Raw genomic sequence first — 20,031 nt, 5'->3', positions numbered from 1 at the left:
CACACACACACACAGACATGCACACGCACGTACACACACACACGTGTACGCACACACACATGCACATGCACGCACACACACGCACACACACACACACAGACACACCCACAGATACACACACACACAGACACACACACTCACACACACACTCACACGCACACATGCACTCTCTCTCACACACACAGATGCACACACTCACAGACACACACACACACTCACAGACACACACACACACACACACACTCACAGGCACGTACACACACACACACACACACACACACAGCCACACACACTCACACACACACACACACAGCTACACACACTCACACACACACAGCCACACACGCACATTAGATGGGAATGTAGAAATCGAAACACAATGAGATCAGCCATGATCTTCTTGAATGGCAGAGCAGGTTCGAAGCTGAATGGTCTACTCCTGTTCCTAAATCTTATGTTGTTATGAGTGCAGAAGAGGTTCACAAGAATGGTTCCAGGGATGTGAAGCTTTAGCTATGAGGACAGATTGGAGAGGTTGGGACTGTTCTCCTTGGAGGGAAGAGGCTAAGAGGAGATTGGATAGCGATGTTCAAAATCATGAGGGGGCTGGACAGAGTAGATAGGAAGAAACTGTTTCCACTTATAAAAGGATCGGGAACAAGAGGGCACAGATTTAAAGTGATTTGCAAAGGAAGCAAATGTGACGTGAGAAAAAACTTTTTCACATGACGAGTGGTTAGGGTCTGGAATGCACTGCCTGGAAGTGTGGTGGAGGCAGGTTCAATCGAGACATTCAAGAGAGCATTGGATGATTGTTTGAATAGAAACAATGTGCAGGGGTGCGGGAAAAAGGCAGGGCAATGGCACTAGGTTATAATGCTCATTTGGAGAGCCGGTGCAGACTCGATGGGCTGAATGGCCTCCTTCTGTGCCGTTAAAATTCTGTGATTCTGTGGTTAGATGTCCTTTGCATGTCTCTGAGGTGAAGATTGGTAAACATTGTGGCCGATTGAAGTTATCTGGTTCCTTGGAGCAGGTTGCAATTCTTGCAAGGTCTCGGTTCATTGGCAGATATTGGGTACGCTGATTTCTTCAACCGGGTGCTGCGCTTATTCCAAGGGGGTGAGAGGGAGATTCCTTAATGCTCCATTAGCAGCTTCTCCAGATTCTTCTGCTTCTGTTGGCAAAAAAGCCAGTTCTTAAAGCCCTGCTCTAAGAATTCCCAAAGGAATTTGATTACCATGTCTGCTGTAGTCATTCTTATAGACAAGTAATCACATTTCGATGTTTCTTCTCAGGAATGTTTGACACATTTCAAGATAATCGAAGCCAACAGGAGATGGGGTTCTTTCACCCTCCCCAGGGGTCCTGAGTGTCTGTTGGTTGTATATCCTAGCTGGCTAGCAGTTCCCATTGTCTTGATGGACTCTCAGTTCTGCTGGAGAGGTAAGCTCATAAAGATGCAAATGACATGTACATTCCTTTCAATAGTCCTCTTTTAAGTGGGCCTTGACATCCCCAGGTGTGAAATTCCATGAGCAACATGTCAAGTCAGTAGTGAATTCCATATAGTAACTTTCCAGAAAAAGTTAACTTACAATTCCAAACATCAGGTTACTCATGGCAGCCATCTTTAGTCATTCTTGTCTTTTAAAAAAGGGTCCTTTTTAAACAGTTCAGTATGTTTTAGGTTAGCTGATGAAGTTGACGGTTGATATCACTCAGTCACAATTTCCCATCGTCACGACACAAGACATAGCTGGAGCTACTCTCTGAGATGCTTCACATTCATCTCTTCTCAATGTGTGACATAACTATGACATAGTTACTGAGATCTATCATTAGAGTTAACCCTTTACTCTACATATCCCCTGAGTGTTTATCCCATACCATTACACACACGTACTCCTGCACCACCCCAAAGCCTCTTGCACTGGTGGTTTCAATCTCTGACTGTGTCCTCAGCTCTCTTTGAGGATGTAAGGCATGCATGCTCTTCAGAATCTTCTCCTTAGAAGGCACCAACCTCCTCAGTCAGAGATTTCTGCTTCTGGTCCGCAGTATAAAGGCAACGAACAGAGGTTTCCCTTTTCTTCTCTTTTTACTTTATCTTCTTCTTGGTGCTTTTGGGAAAGGCCGGACTGCTGGCTGCTCTGGCTTCAAGCAGTGAAGCTCGTTCAGCTCCTGTGAAGATTTGTAGAGGGTATACAAACTGCTACTGCTGCAATGAACAAAGTATCATGTAATGCCTCATCCATGAACGAATCAGATGGATGAAGGGAAGGATCAAGAATATTCTGAAGAAAAACTGATGATTGCCCTGTTAATACTGTAGGAATATCTATTTCTGTAGGCAGTGGTTCAGCTTGCATACTCTCTTTGATATGAATTTGCTCCTCAGTGAGCCGGAACATTCCTGAAACTTCATCAGAATGTGTGCTGCCTTCAAAAAGTAAAGCAAGGTTCAGGATCTCCTCCTGCGACAATCATTGATATCTTGGCTAACATCCTCTTCCACTCTTTCCCAAAAGAGCAATTAAGGCCACGAATGTCATTTTGCAGCTAGTCACCTTCATCCTTGCAGCACCTGTCTCCCGCTGCATCGAGTCTCACCCCAAAGAGAAATGAAAGACCTACAATGCCCTCCTGTGGTCGTAGGGATGGAGTTTTGTTTATGAAGACTGATTCACAGCGTTCTGAGGCAACTTGAGTTTCTTGAATGGAGGTTCCCTTAACAGATTTCTCCTTCTGTCTTGTAAATACAGGTTTCCTGGAACTGCAGGCCACTTTAAAATGGCCGAACTTGCCACAGGCATGGCAACGTGCAATTCAGGCAGGGCATTCTTCCCACCTGTGGAGATTCTTCTCACCACACTGGGGGCATTGGAAAAAGGCAGTTGGCGCCTTTTCGGGGCATCTCCCTGGTTGCTGCCTTGCCTTGCTTTTGATTTTACAACCCACAAATTGAAGGACTTCATCGGACTGTTCTTGGGAAATTTCCTTCGCAACTCTGACAAAAGACTTATTTTGCCTCCGCTCTTCAGCTTGTCTGGCCAGTTGCACAGCTTTGCTTAAATTTAAATCTTCCCAAGGTTTTAAGAAGTCAGAGAGATTCTCATCTAAAATTACTGTTCTATCTCTGAGCCGTTCGTCCTTTAGTTTTATTTTATTCTTTCACGGGACGTGGGTGTTCGTTGTCCACCCCTAGTTGCCCTTGGGAAGGTGGTGGTGAGCTGCCTTCTTGAACCGCTACAGTCCATGTGGTGTAGGTACACCCACAGTGCTGTTAGGGAGGGGGTGCCAGGATTTTGACCCAGCGACAATGAAGGAACGGTGATATGTTTCCAAGTCAGAATGGTGAGTGGATTTGAGGGGAACTTCCAGGTGGTGGTGTTCCCATCTATCTGCTGCCCTTGTCCTTCGAGATGGTAGTGGTCGTGGGTTTGAAAGGTGTGGTCTAAGGAGTATTGGAGAGTTGCTGCAATGCCTCTTGTAGATGGTACACACTGATGCTACTGTGCAACAGTGGTGGAGGGACTGAATGTTTAAGAAAGTGGATGAGATGCCAATTAAGTGGGCTGCTTTGTCCTGGATGGTGCTGAGCTTCCTGAGTGTTGTTGGAGTTGCACTCATTCAGGTAGGTGAAGGGTATTCCATCACATTCTGGACTTGAGCTTTATAGATGGTGGACAGGCTTTGGGGAGTCAGGAGGTGAGTTACTCGTCACAGGATTCCTAGCCTCTGACCTGCTGTTGTAGCCACAGTATTTATATGGCTAGTTCAGTTCATTTTCTGGTCAATGGTAACCCCTAAAATGTTGATAGTGGGGGATTCAGTGATGGTAATGCCATTGAATGTCAAAGGTGTTGGTTAGATTCTCTCTTGTTGGAGGTGCTCATTGCCTGGCACTTAACTTGAATGTAACTTGCCAATTATCAGCCAAACTTTAATGTTGTTCAGCTCTTGTTGCATATGGACATGGACTGCTTCTGGTGTTCCATAATCACAACTTTCAGCTAGGCAGTAAAATTTGTTGATGAATGAGTCAATCTCTTCCTCCTGTTTTTTTTACTGTACTGATTAAATTTGTCCTCTCTATGACAATATTTTTACAAAGACTGCAATATGAGTCAAAGGCTCCAATGACATCCTCTTGGAGACTTTCTCTTTGTTTACCCCCTGTCTGGCTAGCACAACATCAGCTATGCTTCCAACAGTGTATAACAAAGTGCTTTACTCGCACTTTACTCGAAAGACCTGAGGGGTTGTAGTACTGAGTAAAATGTCTCTGCCAATTTTGCCATTGCTCAGCCTGTCTGGGGCCCTCTATAATTTGAATGGGTTCTGGTAGGGGCAATGTTGTAGCCATTTCTCACCCTGTTTCGACGTTGTCCTTTCCCACGCTGCTTGTCTTGCCAATCACTGGGCTGCCCTCGCTATTTGGTCATCTCCTATGTGGTTGCTGAGTTGGCCTTGAAGTGCTACTCTGCATTGTTGCTGGGTTTCACTTGAGGCTTTTCCCACCATTTTCTACTGTTCCTCTGTGGGTGTAGTCACTGCTGCCATCATCTGTTATTGTGGTTTAGCTCGGGATTTGTTGGGTTCTGGAGGCAATGGTCTTTTGTTCAAAAACATAGCTGGAACTGCTCTCTGAGATGCTCCACACTCATCTCCTCTCAGTGTGTGATATCACAGTGACACAGCTCCTGAATCACATGCTCAGTAACTGTTATTAGGGTTAAGCTTTTACTCTACAATTATCACCTCCTTCAATCCTTCCACTGTCTCTGATTTCCCAGCTCTTGACATCACTATTGGATGTACAGAAATTTCCTGCAGCTAATTATTGAGATGTTTGAAGCTACTGTCTTTGATCCCCACCACAAACTCTGTCCCACGTCAACCATTCTTGACCCTGGTAACCATCCTGAGCTGAACATGAGCTTTGCGACCTTGATGTTGCATTTGACCCAAGTTGAGTTTCCGGGTACACCTCCTCCACAATCAGCAGACTGCCCAATTTCACCTCCGTAACATCACGTGGATCCAACACTGCCTCAGCTCATCTACTACTGAGATCTTCATCAATGCCTCTGTTACCTCTAGACTTGACTATTCCAATTCTCTCCTGGCTGGCCTCCCACCTTCCGCTCTACATAAACTTGAGCTCATCCCAAACTCTGCTACTCTTAACTTGCTCCAAATCTCACTCGCCTATCACCCTGCGTTTATTGGCATTCACCGGCTCCCCATCAGACAAAGCATTCATTATAAAATTCTAATCCTCATGTTCAAATTCCAGGCCTTTGCCCCTCCCCATCTGTGTAACGTCCTCCAACCCTACAAGCCTTCGAAATTTCTGCACTCCCCTAATTCTGACCTCCTGCATATCCCTAATTTTAATCACTCTACCATTGGTGGCCGTGCTTTCAGCAACCTAGGCTCTAAGCTCTGGATGTTCCTCCCAAAACCTCACTTTCCTCTTTTAGAGTGTTCCTAAAAACCCTCATCCTTGATCAATCTTTTGGTCACCTGCCCCCATTTCTCCTCCTCGGGCTTGGGGCAGAATCTTCTGCCCTTGGAAAAATTCCAGGCATCGGGACCATTTCTGGGTTCTGATGCCTCAGGAAGCAGAGGTGCACCAGCAGGCAGAATCTTCCAGTAGGTGGCCAATTAACAAGCTGCCTCCGCCTTTGTTGTCCAATAAGAATGGCAGGTGGGTTCCCAAGGCAGGAAGCCCAATCAGAGGGCCCGCAGAACTGGCACCCATACTGGGAGGTGTGGGTGCTGCTGAGGCAGGTAAGAGAGTGTGAGGGTGAGACAAAATGGAGGTGCTGTCAGAAGCCTGATTAATATTTGAAAAAAGGAAGGCCCAAAGCTTATAGGGCCGTCAGTTTGGAGGGGAAGCCCTGTCACAGGAAGGGTTATGGCTGAGCATTCATGGGGCCTGTGACAGGGTGGGTCAATGACCCTCATGTTTGCTGCCAGGAAGCCACCTCCGCCCTGCTGCCAACTTCTCCCACTCATTGGGAACCAGTCCAACAGTGGGCAACATCCCAGTTGAGCCCTTGATTGTCCTGCTTGTTACTGCCACTTGCCAGGCAAGTAGCTGCTGCCACATTGATGCCTGCCTCCAGCAAGAGTGCTTGGAGGCGGGAACATATCGAGGAAATGACCCAATGTTCCATTTCAACTTTTTCCACCGATTCAAACACATCTCTGTGAGGTCAGGTAGATTTTGCCCTTGGTTACAATTCCAAACAGTTCCAGGTTTGGTAATGTTTGTTAAATCGAAGAGGAAGCTCCTTTACCCTGCCCAGCTATTTGTAAAGAGGATGTGGACTGTTAACTTTTTTTTATTTATCAGATGACATGCAATTTGCTTGTGCCAGTGTCAGGCAGTCTCTGTAGAACTTTACTGATGTGACTTCAGCCATTCACTTTGGTATAACTGAATACTTACTGAAGGGCCTTTGTGAAAACTGATACCACATAGCCACCACCCTGGCTCGAGTTTCGTAAAAGGTAACCGCCCTCCTTTCCCTAAATCGGAAACAAGTTATACACAGTCACGTCTTTGCATCATATGCTAAACAGCCTGATCATTCATTCATCAACAGCTGGGTAAAGTTGAATCTTGGGTGTGATTTTTCAGTCAAAATAATGATGAGGCAAATGGCACTCACTATTACTTATGTGCAAATGGTAGGACTGCATTAGGCGAGGGGCAGATGCACAGTCAAACATGGTAATCCAAGAGTTGCTATCTAAGATGCTCCTCTCCACCATTAGCTTTGTAAAAAACACAATCTCCCTGTCTACCCACATTGACATGCACTGAATGGTGTGAACTTGTGACAATTGCCTGATCGATACAAGCTGAACTCACCACAGAAAGTTAAGTCAAGGCATCTCAGTCCATGTCCGCTTTTAACAACTTGATATTTATTAATTACTGCCAAGTAACTTCTTTGACACTGAAAATTAACTAGTACAAATGTAGAGTCTCATTCCTTCAAAATTTAAAAAACATCATTTTTGTTTTAAAAACAAACACTTTTTCTTGCATCTCTATTTTTCTCTCTTAATCCAGTCTTTCTTTCCCTCTGTATCTGATTTGACTTTGAATCATCCTCTCTAGTTTACACTTCCTGTCCTTTAGCTGTTTATTTTAAATGCTTCAATCAGATTGGTTAAGGAGATACCCTGCTCAATCAGGTCCAGATGCACTGTTTCCCTCACTGCCCCATTATCAGCTCAAACTTTCAGCACCTTGCCGTATAACTGCAACGGAAACCGATGGCTACAGCCTGGGGAAGAAGACATGGAATAGAGTTTCCGCTCTGGGTGCATTTAAGAAATTGCGCTGAAAATGCATTGATAATTGTGCTGGTTATACTCAGACAGTCTTTTTACTTAAGTCAATGCAGTTGGCTTCAACTGGTAGAGTTTCTAGTTTGCTTCAATTTGTACAGTTTCCAGTCCAAAGAATCATTGAATTAGCTACATGTCAACTGGCTCCATTTAATTCCAACTAGTTCCAGTTTCCCTGTCAACTTGTTCTAGTAGAAGCCAATTGGTTCAGGTAAGAATCAAATGGTTACAGTTGGAGTCAACTGGGCAAGTGGAATCGCAACTGATTTTCTGTTGTGAGTGCCAGTTATTCCGGTTGAACCAGTAAACAGGTCAGCTGGTTCCAATGAGATTCAAATGGTCTCAGTTGAAGCTAACTGGACAAAGGGGCAGGGGATGGTGTACCGACTGGTTTCCAGTTATAGTCTCCAGCTATTCCGGTTGCATTCAGTTAAGCCAGATGTGACTTGTTATTTCTCGTAGAAATGACGGGTTGATATTTCCAACTGTTACATTGAAATCAGCCTCACAATTACACTGTGAGAGATTAATTTCCATATGTTTATGATGTGTCTGCCTCTCCATGGTAATACACTCGCACACCATAAAATAGTGTGTTGGGAACATGTTCTGTACTTTTACATTGTTAACTCACCCCCGATGTCCATAGCCCTTTTTTTGCCCATTTAGGGGGTTAATATTGATGCCGGAGTGTCCAAATGATGACATACAAGAAGTATGGAATGTCTGATTAAATTGTGTTAAAGCAGTTAGAGAATGGAGGTATTGAAACTACTCATAAACCACAGCTGACCCGGAAAAACCGGACTATAAATTCCAGTCTATAATATGCAATTCTAATTTAGGATAGTCAAACCATTTGCAAATGAGCAGACGTCCAAATGTGCCAGTCATATGGCTGATCCTCTTTGCATATAAGCAGATATTTTCCCTAAATAACATGCATTTTATTTACTCGGTCTTATCAGAAGATCAGCTAAGTTTGGACTTAACAATGGAAGCAGGGCTGAGACTGGTGAGGAGAATGAGAGTAGAGTGGGGAAATAAAGAGTTTGCTTTCAATGGTTTTGTTCTAAAGCCATGGTAGAGATTTATGAGGGCCTGGCTGGCGTGTAGCCACCAGCGCTTAACCCCTGTGAAATACAGAATTATAGAATCATATTACCATTCAGAGGCCATTCAGTCCATCATACCTGTGGCAGCTCTTTGAAAGGGCTATCCCATCAGTCTCATTCCCCTGCTCTCTCTCCATAGTCTTGCAATATTTCCCCTTCAAGTGTTTATCCAATTCCCTTTTGAAATTTAGTAATGAATTTGCTTCCACCACCCTTCCAAACAATATGGTCCAGATCACAGCAACTGGATCAGTAAAAATAAATGTGCCTTTGTTACTTTTGCCAATCACTTTAAATTTGTTCCCTTTTTAAAAAAAAATTCTTTCATGGGATGCGGGCATCACTAGTAAGGCCAGCATTTGTTATTCATCCTTAATTGTCCTTGAACTGAATGGCTTGCTAGGCCATTTCAGAGGGCAGTAAAACCACATTACTGTGGGCCTGGAGTCAAAAACAGACCAGACCAGATTAGGATGACAGATTTCCTTCCCTAAAGGACATTAATAAACTGGATGGGTTTTTACAACAATCTGGTGGTTTCATGGTTTGAGACTAGTTTTCAATTCCAGATGTTTTCATTAATTGAATTTAAATTCCACCAGCTGCCTCAGCAGGATTTGAACCTGTGCCCCCAGAGGATTAGTCTGGGTTTCTGATCCAATGACGTTACCATTACCCCACCATTTCCTCAAACTGCCTTATAGTTCTTGACCCTTCTGCCACTGGAGACCATTTCTTCTTAGATTCGCAATTATGAAAACCTCCATCAAATCTCCTTTTAACATTTTTTGCTCTGAAGAGAATAATCCCAGTTTTTCTAATCTCTCCACATAACTGAAGACCCTCACCTCTTGTTACCACTCCAGCAAACCTTGTCTACACTCTTTCCAAGTTTAACATCCTTCCTGAAGTGTGGAGATCCGGATTAGCCCCAGCACTCCATCTGGGGCTAACCAGGTAGATGGTAAGATAAGTAGATGGTTTTAGCAATAGAATGATAGAATAATAGACCAAAGAACAAAGAAAAGTACAACACAGGAACAGGCCCTTTGGCCCTCCAAGCCTGCGCCGATCATATTTCCCATCAACTAAAACATTTTGCATTTCTGGGGTCTGTATCCCTCCATTCCCATCCTATTCATGTATTGGTCAAGCTGCCTCTTAAACACCACTATCGTACCTGCTTCCACCACCTTCTCTGGCAGCGAATTCCAGACACTCACTACCCTTTGCGTAAAAAACTTGCCCCGCACATCTCCTCTAAAGTTTTCTTCTCTCACCTTAAATCTATGTCCCCTAGTAATTGACTCTTCCACCCTGGGAAAAAGCTTCTGACTATCTACTCTGTCCATGCCACTCATAATTTTGTAAACTTCTATCAAGTCACCCCTCAATCTCCGTCACTCTAGTGAGAACAATCCGAGTTTCTCCAACCTCTCCTCATACATAATAACCTCCAGACCAGGCAGCATCCTGGTAAACCTCCTCTGCACCCTCTCCATATCCTTCTGGTAATGTGGCGACCAGAGTTGCATGCAATATTCCAAGTGTGGCCTAACCAAGCCACACTTGGTTCTAAATGCTTAGAATGAGATCATTCAGCCCATCATCATCACTATGCCAGTTTTCTAAAAGGCATACCAATAACATAAGTGAGTAGACGAGTGAAAACCAATTGTGAATAGGTTCTTTAGATGTCTCAATGATGTGATCTTGAAATTTGTATATTTAAACATGAACAGTTTATTGTTAGCCTTTAACTATTTATAGATCCAAGGTATGGTCATGTATGGTGCTGTTGCCTCCATGCAGGCTGGTTCCAGAGTGTTCTCTCTAGACTGTTCTCTTAGTCTATTACCATGTGGCTCTATACATCATACCGTGGGTGGTGCTATTCTCCAGTCCCACATTAACACTCGCTCTGCCAAGCACCTTTACATTACAATGGCATCTAGGCACATACAGCATCATACTACATCCCCTTTTCTTTTCCAAAGAAAACTTTCCTTTCTAATGGAGTATAACTATTTGTAATACAATCCTAACTCACTATCCCTTCTCCCCCATCTCAAGTCTTTGACTTTATAAATTCAGATGGTCTTGAGACTTGGCATTTCTTCCACATCTCGGCCTGCCACGTCTGAGGAGCGCTAGCAGTACTCTGTGTTTCTGGTACTTGGCCTTCTCCATTTGATTTGCTTTTTGTGCTCCTTTGAGTTACATTTCTCTTTACTAATAACTCGTCTGCTTTTCTCGGACACTGAGTTTGTCCCATTCCTTCCGCAGGGAATGTGCACTCCGTTCATTCCTAGAGTGGACTCAGATTTTCCTTTTCTGTGGTGTCCACCATGTTCTTGCTGGACGTAGGAGTTTCGCAAATGGAACCTTCATTTCCACTTGTTTCACAATCTCAGCCAAACATTTGTTTTCTGTTTTATTTTCAAATCATTTTGCAAGCCTAGGAATCTTCCCATTCAGTCGTGTTTTCTTCATCTAGTTCCTTGCACTTCAGTGTCGAATTTACATTTTCTGATCTTATTTCTGTCTTTTGCTTCTCTGGCTGCAGTAGAACATGTCCTTGTCCTTCATTTTGGATTCACTGTTGGCCAGGTCTGTCTCCAATGAAATCTTAACTCATTTCAGTTCTGGAATTGTGCTGCTCATGGCTTCATTATCCACTCGCAGCTTGGAAAGTTCTATGGCTTTTCCTTTTGGTGCCTCCTCTTTTCCATTCAACTGCTTCTTCAGCTCTTCAGTCTGTTTCTTGTAGCTTTCAGCTTCCTCCTGAAATATTGAATATTGCTGAGTCTGCTCTGCGAATTGGTTTGTCAGTTTGTTCAGAGTGATGTTAAATTAATTTTCCTTCTCTTCGTAATTTTCCAGTGGAATAAACTTCTTCCTAGGGGATTCTTGTAGTGAAGGTCTTTCAACAGGTTTTCCTTTTCTTTGCATCATCCTGAGTTTTCCTGTATTTCAGTAGAGTCTCCTCGAGTTTCTTCTGCTGTTCTTCCATTCTGTTGTTTAAGACAGTCTTCATTTCTTCATGTTGCTGAATGGTCACACATCCCTTTTGCATTTGATCTTGAAGGACAATCAGCTGTTCTTTGAACTGTTCATTTTCTTATTGACGACTTGCCAAATCACCCTGGGATTCAGTGCATTGTTTCATTGCTACTGATAGTTCTAATGCAGCTTTTTCTGAAGTAATATTCAATGTCCTCTGTAGCTCCTCATGTTTTTCCATGGCTACATATTGATTCTTCAAAGAGTCTTTGAGGGTCGCAACTTCTTTGTGTCCCTTTTTTGCCTGTTGTTTTGCCTGGCTGTACATCTGTTGAGTTTTCCCAACTCCCACTTTGATTTGCCAACTGAGGAATTGAGGGTTGTTATCTGCTCCTGGTATCTTTGTGTCGTCTCTGAAATTTGTTTGCTCAGATCTTAAACAGCTTGATTCATTGAAGACTTCAGTTTATTGTCCACTTTCAAAGATATATACTCAGCTTGAATCTTGCACTGCAAATCCTCCAGTTCAGCTTTGATGTAAACATTTTCCTACAGAACAGCTTAATTTACTTTTTGCATGTTTTTCTTCTTTTGAGTTATCTCAGATAGCTTTCCTTCATTTATAGCCATCTTCTCACTCCACACTGCCAACTATCTCCCTCACTCTAGGGCCCTTTGGCTCCCCCTTTCTGTGGCTTTCTGTCACCCTCACACTGGAGTCTTATGTTGCCTTCTCACTGAGCTCTTTTGTTGCACTTGGCACTTCATTGGGAGTTGCCCTCTATCTGGGGCTCCTGTTGCCCTTGGCAGAGTTGCCCTCTATCTGGAGTCACTTTTTGCCCTTGGTGGAGTTGCCTTCTATCTGGGATCTCTTGTTGCCCTTGGTGGAGTTGCTCTCTCTCTCTCTGGGGTCTCTTCCAGTGCTCTGTCCATGGCTGTTTTCCTTTCTTGTGGTTACAGGTTTAACTGTCATTACACTTTAAGAACTGTCAGTGCAGTAACCATTTCTTTTCCTCAAGCTGTTACTGCAGCTGCCATTTTCTATATCTCTGTGTTTTTCTGCACTTTTTCAATTTTGGCAGGCTCCCAGCAATCCTGGGCCTTCTTTGTCTAAACTTTTTTAAACTTTCAAGATAGGAGCATTTATTATTTCTGTGATTCTTTCCTATTTTCTTTCTCTGCAGGTCCTTTGAACTTTGCACTTTGAGAGTTTTGACAGGCATACTTTTTTTAAAAAAGCTTTCTAAACTTTTAAAACATTTCTTTCTTTTTAAAGAAAGCTACTGCAGCAATTGCTGCCTTTAAACTCTGCAGATTTCTTCTCTTTTCCCTTGAGTGTCCCCACTCCAGGAGACCCAGCAGGCTCGTGGTATGATGGGGCCCTTTTTTTTAAACTTGAAGGCATCACACTTCTCTTTGCTCTGATTGCCATTTAAAAAAAAATCTTTGAAGCAGCATCTTCTTCTTAAACTCTGCAGGCTTTTTTTGCTCTTACAATGCTCTGCAGGCTTCTCTATTTAACTCTGCCAGCCTTTTTAACTTTTTTTTTATCACTGCAGCTCTCTTTCAGCTGCCCTCTGGACGCTGGGCCCTTGGGATCACCAAATATTCTAAAATGTAATTACAGCTTCTTTCTTATAATTTTTGTATCTTTGCTCACCTATATTTGACCAGGTTCCTTAAGTCTGCCTCATTTGGAATCTTGCAACTTTTGTATTTCTGTAATGGACTTCCACTCACTCTGGTTCATTCCTCACTTCCAAGTTTGTAGTGAAGCTTCTTCAACATTTTCTCCAAGTTTTCTTCTTAGGTATCTGTCTCTCTAACTCAACTTCAGTTGCTTTTAGTTTTTCATACTTGTTCTGGGTTCATGCATTTAGCTGCCACCTTTCATATCACCGCGGATCACCATGTTGGATTATGGTACTATCTCTGATATGATATCTTGGAGAAGTGACAACCGCTGCCAACCATGTTGTAATATGGGTTCTTTAGATGTCTCAATGATGAGGTCTTGAGACTTGTATATTTAAACATGAACCATTTATTGTTAGTCTTTAACTATTTACAGGTTCAAGGGATGGTCATGCATGGAGCTGTTACCTCCATGCATTCTGGTTCCAGAGTGTTCTTTCTAGACAGTTCTCTCAGTCTATTACCATGTGACTCTATACATCATACTGTGGGTGGTGCTATTCTCCAGTCCCACATTAGCCTTTGCTCTGCCAAGCGCCTTTATATAGCAGTGGAATGCAGGCACATATATCATACAACAACAGTATTCCAAAGTTTAGCTACGTGAAAGTTAAAAGTGAGACAATCTTTGTTCTACATTTTTTTGTGTGTGCAGCGCGGTTAAGTTTTACACCCAATTATAATATAGGTTGTACACATTAATTATCTGTGAACAAACATAAAAGCGGTTTGAACAATATGAACTGGATTACCATTTGTTTGAGAAGCTGCTCAGCTTTAGCTCGTGCTAATGTTCCCGCATACCAGCTGAAAGCAGAAAAAAAACACACGTCAGTAAGAAGGAACTGGATAAGGTACAAGATTATATCAGAAAACCCTTTCAATCTGTAACAATGTTAGTCTTATATTAGGTAATTAGCCATAGTCCAGAAAGGCACCTCTCTCTTTTAGAGAGAGACAATTGGTATATATAGCACCACTCCACAAGTGTAGGGCAAGGCCAGGAGACAGGCCTCCATGAAGTACCACAGCCAGTACAGGGATTGAACCCATGCTGTTGGCGTCATTCTGCATCACACTCTACCCATCTAAGCTAACCAACTCCCACCTTACATTAGCTCTGCTGATAGGAGTGTCAGCTCTGTTATATGTGGCAGGGCAAGTGGGAACATTGGGCAGAATTTTCTGCCTCCCGGGCGGGTGGGCCTGACCCAATCTCCGGCAGGCGGGGAGCCGATCCCCACCGGAGAAGCGGGCCCCGCCACCATTTTAAGTGGGCGGGCCAATTAAGGCCCGCCCAGCGTGACATCTGGCGGGAAGTGCTATGCGCTTCCTGTGCGGGCGGGTGGGGGGGAGTCCCCAAAAGCGAGAGTGCGCTCTTTTGCGCATGCGCACAAAAGAGCGCACATCTCCCTGAGGCTAAGTGCAGTCTCAGGGAGATTACTGAAAGTTGTACAAACATTAAAAATAGAGAAAAAAAAATCCTTAAAATGTCACCCTCCTGTGACAATGTCACACGAGATGGGACACGTTAATAAATTTCACTAAAACTTTATTCACCTTTTTAAATCCCTACATGAAACCTCATCCTGCCGGTTGATGAGGTTTCATGTTTTCTCTATTTGCCGCCGGGGCTCCTGGCCGACCCGCCGACCTTAAGGTTGGACGGGCCGGTCCTTTAATTGTTTTAATGATCCTGTCAATGGCCTCAATTGGCTGTTGACAGGTCGGCGGGCCCAGAGCTGATTTGGCTGTGCCCCCGCCTTCCTGAAAATTTAAATGGGCCAGGATGATGTCGGGGTTTCCCTGCTCGCTGACAGCAAAATTCTGCCCATTGTGTCACTCCTAGTCTTTGGAGTGGGAATGAAGTGACAGACTTGTCTATCTTCACATACATGCACCAAGTGCCATTTATGCTGCCTCCTCTACCATCACTCTATCACTCTTATTGCCATCAGATAGACAATATAGTGAAGGGGCCCCCATTCCATGTAAACCAGGGGACTTCTCCCCAGTGCTGTGGCCAGCCTTTATCCTTCAACCAACATCTGCCAATAATAGATCATCTTGGTCATTGGTTTGGATTTTAATACCCCACCCCCTTTGCCGTGGTCCCAGGCACCATGATATTATAGGCAATGAATATCGGGATCGATGAATCTTTGTTGTAGGGAGGAGGGAGGTTCTGAACACAATGAAATTGGTGTCCCATGTGTCAGCAAGATCACCAGGGATGTCAGGGTAACAAATAAATCAAAAGGATGAACTTACTAGATTTAATAAAGTAAAAAACTGGTGCTGGAGAGACTCATGTTATGAAAGGTAAATAAATCTCCAGGACCTGATGGCTTCATCCTCAGGGAATTAAAATAAGTGGGTGAGGAAATTGTTGTTGTGTACATCATCAACTTCCCAAACTCTCTCAATTCAGGAACTGTTCTCTTGGATTGGGAAATTGTCAATGTCATTCCATTATTTTAGAAGTGTAGGAGAGATAAACTTGGGAATTATAGACCCATTAGTTTAATGTATGTTATAGTGAAGTTATTTGAATCTGTTATTAGACACTGAGGGTTTAGACAAACAAGATGGATTTGTAAAAGGTCAGTCACGTATAACAAACCTAGCTGAATTTTTTGAGGAGTTCACTAACATGGTAGATAAGAGGATGTTCCTGTATGTTCATAATAAAAAGGGTTCAATAAGATTCTACATAGAGACTGTTAATAAAAATGAGTGTGCATGGTACCTATTGACTTGCATAGGGAATTGCGTAAGAGTAGGAGACATAGGGTAGGGATAATGGTTATGCACTCAAATTGTCAGGATGTGACTAATGGTCTTGTCTAGCCTCTCCTTCATGCATCTATGCTATTTGTTTCAATCACTCCCTGTGATAGTGAGTCCAAATTCACATCTTTCTCTGGGTGAAGAAGTTTCTTCTGAATTCCTGATTGGGTTTCTTGGTGACTATCTTATACTGATCGCATCTAGTTCTGCTCTTCCCCGCAAGAGGAAACATTCTCTCTGTATCCACTCTATCAAAATCTTTGATAACTTTAAAGACCTTTATTAGGTCACCCCTCAGTCTTCTTTTTTCAAGGAATAAAAAAAACCCAGCCTGCTCACCCTTTCCTAATTGGTATACCATGCATTTCTGGCATCATCCAGAACTGGAAGGTACCAGTTCTTTAACAGTGTGATCCTCTATGGACTCTGACCTGGGCTCAGGCAAAGCATCTTCTGTGGAAGACTCTTCATGAACAACTGGAGATAAAGTAGGGAATATGTGGGTAGATTCAATGGAACTAAGATCTGAATGCCACTAAAAGCGCAGCTGAATCCTCTAAAAAGACAATAAGTTGCCTCCATTAATGGGAAAGACGAATCATTCTCTAGGGCCTTAACCACAAGAAATCACTCTGTACTGCATGGAATTCTTCCTCATCACTCTCAAGGAAGAGTTAATTCAGGCCTAGCAGGTCTTCATGAGGATGGTTACAATCCGCTGCAGTGCTTCCTGTGTCCACCACCTCTGAGCCTTACTTAGTAAAGAACTGAGAGATTCTTAACTTCAGTCTCTGCTGGGGTCTAGTGGATGGTGTCTCTGTGAAAGAAAGGAACTTACTACAGAGTGTACAAACTTCCTCAGTTTCTGAAGGCTGAATTTTCACTGCTTCTAAATAAAACGTTGAAGATTGTCGCATGAAAGATGGTGAGCCCCTCAAATGACAAGCATCATCTGGCTTTTCTAAGATCCCTAGAAATATGCCTATATCGCCACTCAGTATGGATGTGCGTTGATTGTGAAGAACATAAAGAGAGAGTCAATGATCTGTTGCACCTTGTAGCTAAGAGCAGCAATGATCCTGCCTTTGACTGGATGGTCTTTGCTGCCTGGACCTTATAGCTTGATGTCTGATGGATGAAGGGCCATTGGCTGAAGCCAGTCGAGATCATCTGCTAATATGCTAACAGTAGATCCAGTGTCAATTTTAAAAGTAGTATTGAAGCCTTGAACTTGGACTGTAACTGATCAATAGTCTAGATTAAGACTATCAGCTTCTCCTAGGAACTCAGTAATTTCATCTTTTTCTTGACTTTCCATTTCATGGATGGAATGTATTTCATAAATACTTTCTGGCCTTTGAATTTGATTAAAATTACTAGGTCTGCAAAAATACTTGAAATGTCGTTTTGCCACACTGGAAGCATTCTGCGCACCCCGCCCCACTGCCCCCCGCGCCCCCCCCCCCCCCCCCCCCCCCCCCACCACCACCACCACCACCCCCCCGCTCCCTACTGGGCTGTCTTGGCATCTATGTTGGGGTTTTCACACCACAACGCAAGCATCTCAAAATAGCTGCCAGCATGGAGTTGCCCATCCTTTCGCTTGGTTTGATGGACTTTCCCATGGGTGAGGCCACTGCCTGTGGGCCTACTCAATCTACATATTCACGTGAAGCCTCGGAGTTGTCATGAATTATAGCCCAGTTAAATTCTCTTTGCTCGGCCTGCCTTGCACACCGGACCACTTGATCCAAAGTAAGATCATCTTTGGTCGGCAGAAAGCTGGGGAGTTTTTCATCCCGGACACCCATGTACCTGCAAGAACTAGCTCGGCGATATAGGTCTGTTAGGAATATTTCAATCGATTCCCCAGGTCTTTGCAAGCGCTGGTTAAAACGTACGCGTTCAATTACTAAATTTTGCTTTGGTCTAAAAAAGGTATCAACGGTTTTAATAATGGAGTCAAAGTCAGTGGTGGACTCCTGCATACCCTGCCTTAAGAGAAGCTTGCCTGCTACTCGACCTACTGCATAAAGAAAGGGACTGACTTGAAGCATTGGCTGCTTTTCGTGAAGACCTGATGCTGCTCGTACTGGAGAAAATGGCGTTTCCATGACTCTCACTGCTGGCCTCTCTGCTGGTCCCCAAGTTAGTCAAATGGGCGGCGCAAAGGCAGTACTAGGTTCGGTCATCGATACCTCTCTCCAGTGTGTCTCCTTCATGCGCTGAAATTTCTCGAGTTGCTTTCAAAGGTTTTCTTCACTCCATGGTTCCTTTGATAACACCGATGTATGTTTTACATCGATGTCTCCACTGCTGCCACCATTTTCTGAGACTGGGCCCTTCTATCTTGGGATTCTAGGTGTGGGACTTGGTTAGTAGACAGACTGTAGACATGCTCTAATATCTGCTTAACACTTGCTTATTATTACTACATCTAAACAGGTTACAGAGTAGGCATGCTGCTCCTAGGCATGATTCCAACCTCTCTCGAGAGAGACAGTCTAACACATGACTGACTGACATCATCATCTACATCATATATTAGCATGTCCGATCTGTTAACCCTTTATACTACGGTACCATTACCAATCTGGCACACGGTTTTGCGCAGAGTTTGGAGGCCATCCTTTCCAGCATATAAAGGTGTTGGCCAACACCATGGGCACACTTGTGATCCACCCATGATGCAGTGTCTGACAGCTGATGTCTCAGCTTCATTCGCAGCACAAAGCAAAAGCCACCCAGTGCCTGGCTGCTGCAATATGGTCGTTCAGGTTCATGCAGGCTCAGACCGCTACCATCATGGCTGCGGATACCAGTGCTCATGGGGCATGACTCTCACAATATAGACTAACAATATGTCCTGCAGCAGGTTCCCAGGATTGCTGAGGGGAGTGGCAGTGGCTCCGCTGTCTTTCTGAGTATGATAGTGTGCATGCTCCCACCACCGCCACTCTGCAACTGCTCATGCTGTTGTCTGTCAGCCTAGGCTGCTGTCGCCCATGCCGGAATGGTACAAGCTGAAGCTGGGTCCTCAAGACCCAGAGCTGCTCAACGGCATCCTCCAAGGGCCTGCTGCAGTCTCCCAATGAGAGTCAGCCAGCCTCCAGCCATGCTGCAGCCATTGGGGTAGCACTGTGTAGGAACACTGCACTGAGGAATGCACTAAGGTGCTTAGTTGAGTTTTGTATGGGGATACTTGATGGATTAGGTTGCTGTGGAACGATTGCTTTGTGGTGGCTTTTATTTCAGCATTTTGGTCTGGAGGACGTTGCGCTGGTCTATCAAAAAGGGATGGTAAGGTCACCTTCATGTCCATTGGCAGCATCGTCCTCACCCTGCTGTGGTCTGAGAGGTGGCAGAGTTCAGTAGGCACCTCCTTGGTGATGCACACACTGCTCCTCGACTTGATGGATGTAAAAAGTGTGCTCCCGGAAGACCCTATGCGGATAAGTCCCCTCTTAAGAGCCATTCTCCTCTCCTCCTACCTCTGCAAGCAGCTTGTCTTCTTATTTGTGGTCTCTGCTCCACCTCCTCATGATACAGCCAAAGGGAAATCACAACTGTAGCAAGGATGACTGGGAGCAAGTGGTTTGACTAGAATGCTTGCAGTTACAACCAAGGCCTGCTCCACATGCACCAACTGTCCCTGCAAACTTCACCAACTTTAATCGACTCTTCCAAACACCAAGCCCTTCCACAAAGTCAGACAAACCTAGTATCAGCAACAAGCTGCAAGTTGTTGGTGATCCTTTTAAATGATGCCAGGTGAAGGGTTCCTACCTGTTGCTGAATGCATGTCCAGCTGTGCAAAGTTAAGGGAGGGTGTCAGTTGGAGCGGTGAGCTCCAAAATGGCAGCACTGGTGTCGAACCAGCATCACACGAGGACTGATGTTACAATTGGTCTGCTCTGCATAATTCTGGTGCACAGTCCTAGCACCCACCTTTAGTGTCCTCACCAATATGGCATCCAGCGCACTCCGCGGCAGAAGTGTGCATGCATGCAGCAGCGCGAATGCTATTTTGATCAAAACAGCACCGGTAGCTCCA

The 20,031-nt window shown here is 44.2% G+C and overlaps 1 protein-coding gene across 1 annotated transcript in view; it reads right to left on the bottom strand.

The window, feature by feature from the left end:
* LOC144692049 (cytoplasmic tyrosine-protein kinase BMX-like) overlaps nucleotides 1–20,031 on the bottom strand; it is a 94,216-nt gene that overhangs the window by 37,451 nt on the left and 36,734 nt on the right. The window contains exons 9-10 of the mRNA XM_078560605.1: nucleotides 13,940–13,994; nucleotides 6,464–6,543 (exon numbers count right to left, since the gene is read on the bottom strand). Coding sequence (XP_078416731.1) covers nucleotides 6,464–6,543; nucleotides 13,940–13,994 — 135 coding nt within the window. The remainder of the gene's footprint in view (nucleotides 1–6,463; nucleotides 6,544–13,939; nucleotides 13,995–20,031) is intronic.

The sequence above is a fragment of the Cetorhinus maximus genome, chromosome 16 (genome assembly GCF_964194155.1).
Source record: "Cetorhinus maximus chromosome 16, sCetMax3.hap1.1, whole genome shotgun sequence".
Classification (NCBI taxonomy): domain Eukaryota; kingdom Metazoa; phylum Chordata; class Chondrichthyes; order Lamniformes; family Cetorhinidae; genus Cetorhinus; species Cetorhinus maximus.
Note: the sequence above shows the minus strand (reverse complement) of the source record. Positions and strands in the feature narration are given on the sequence as shown.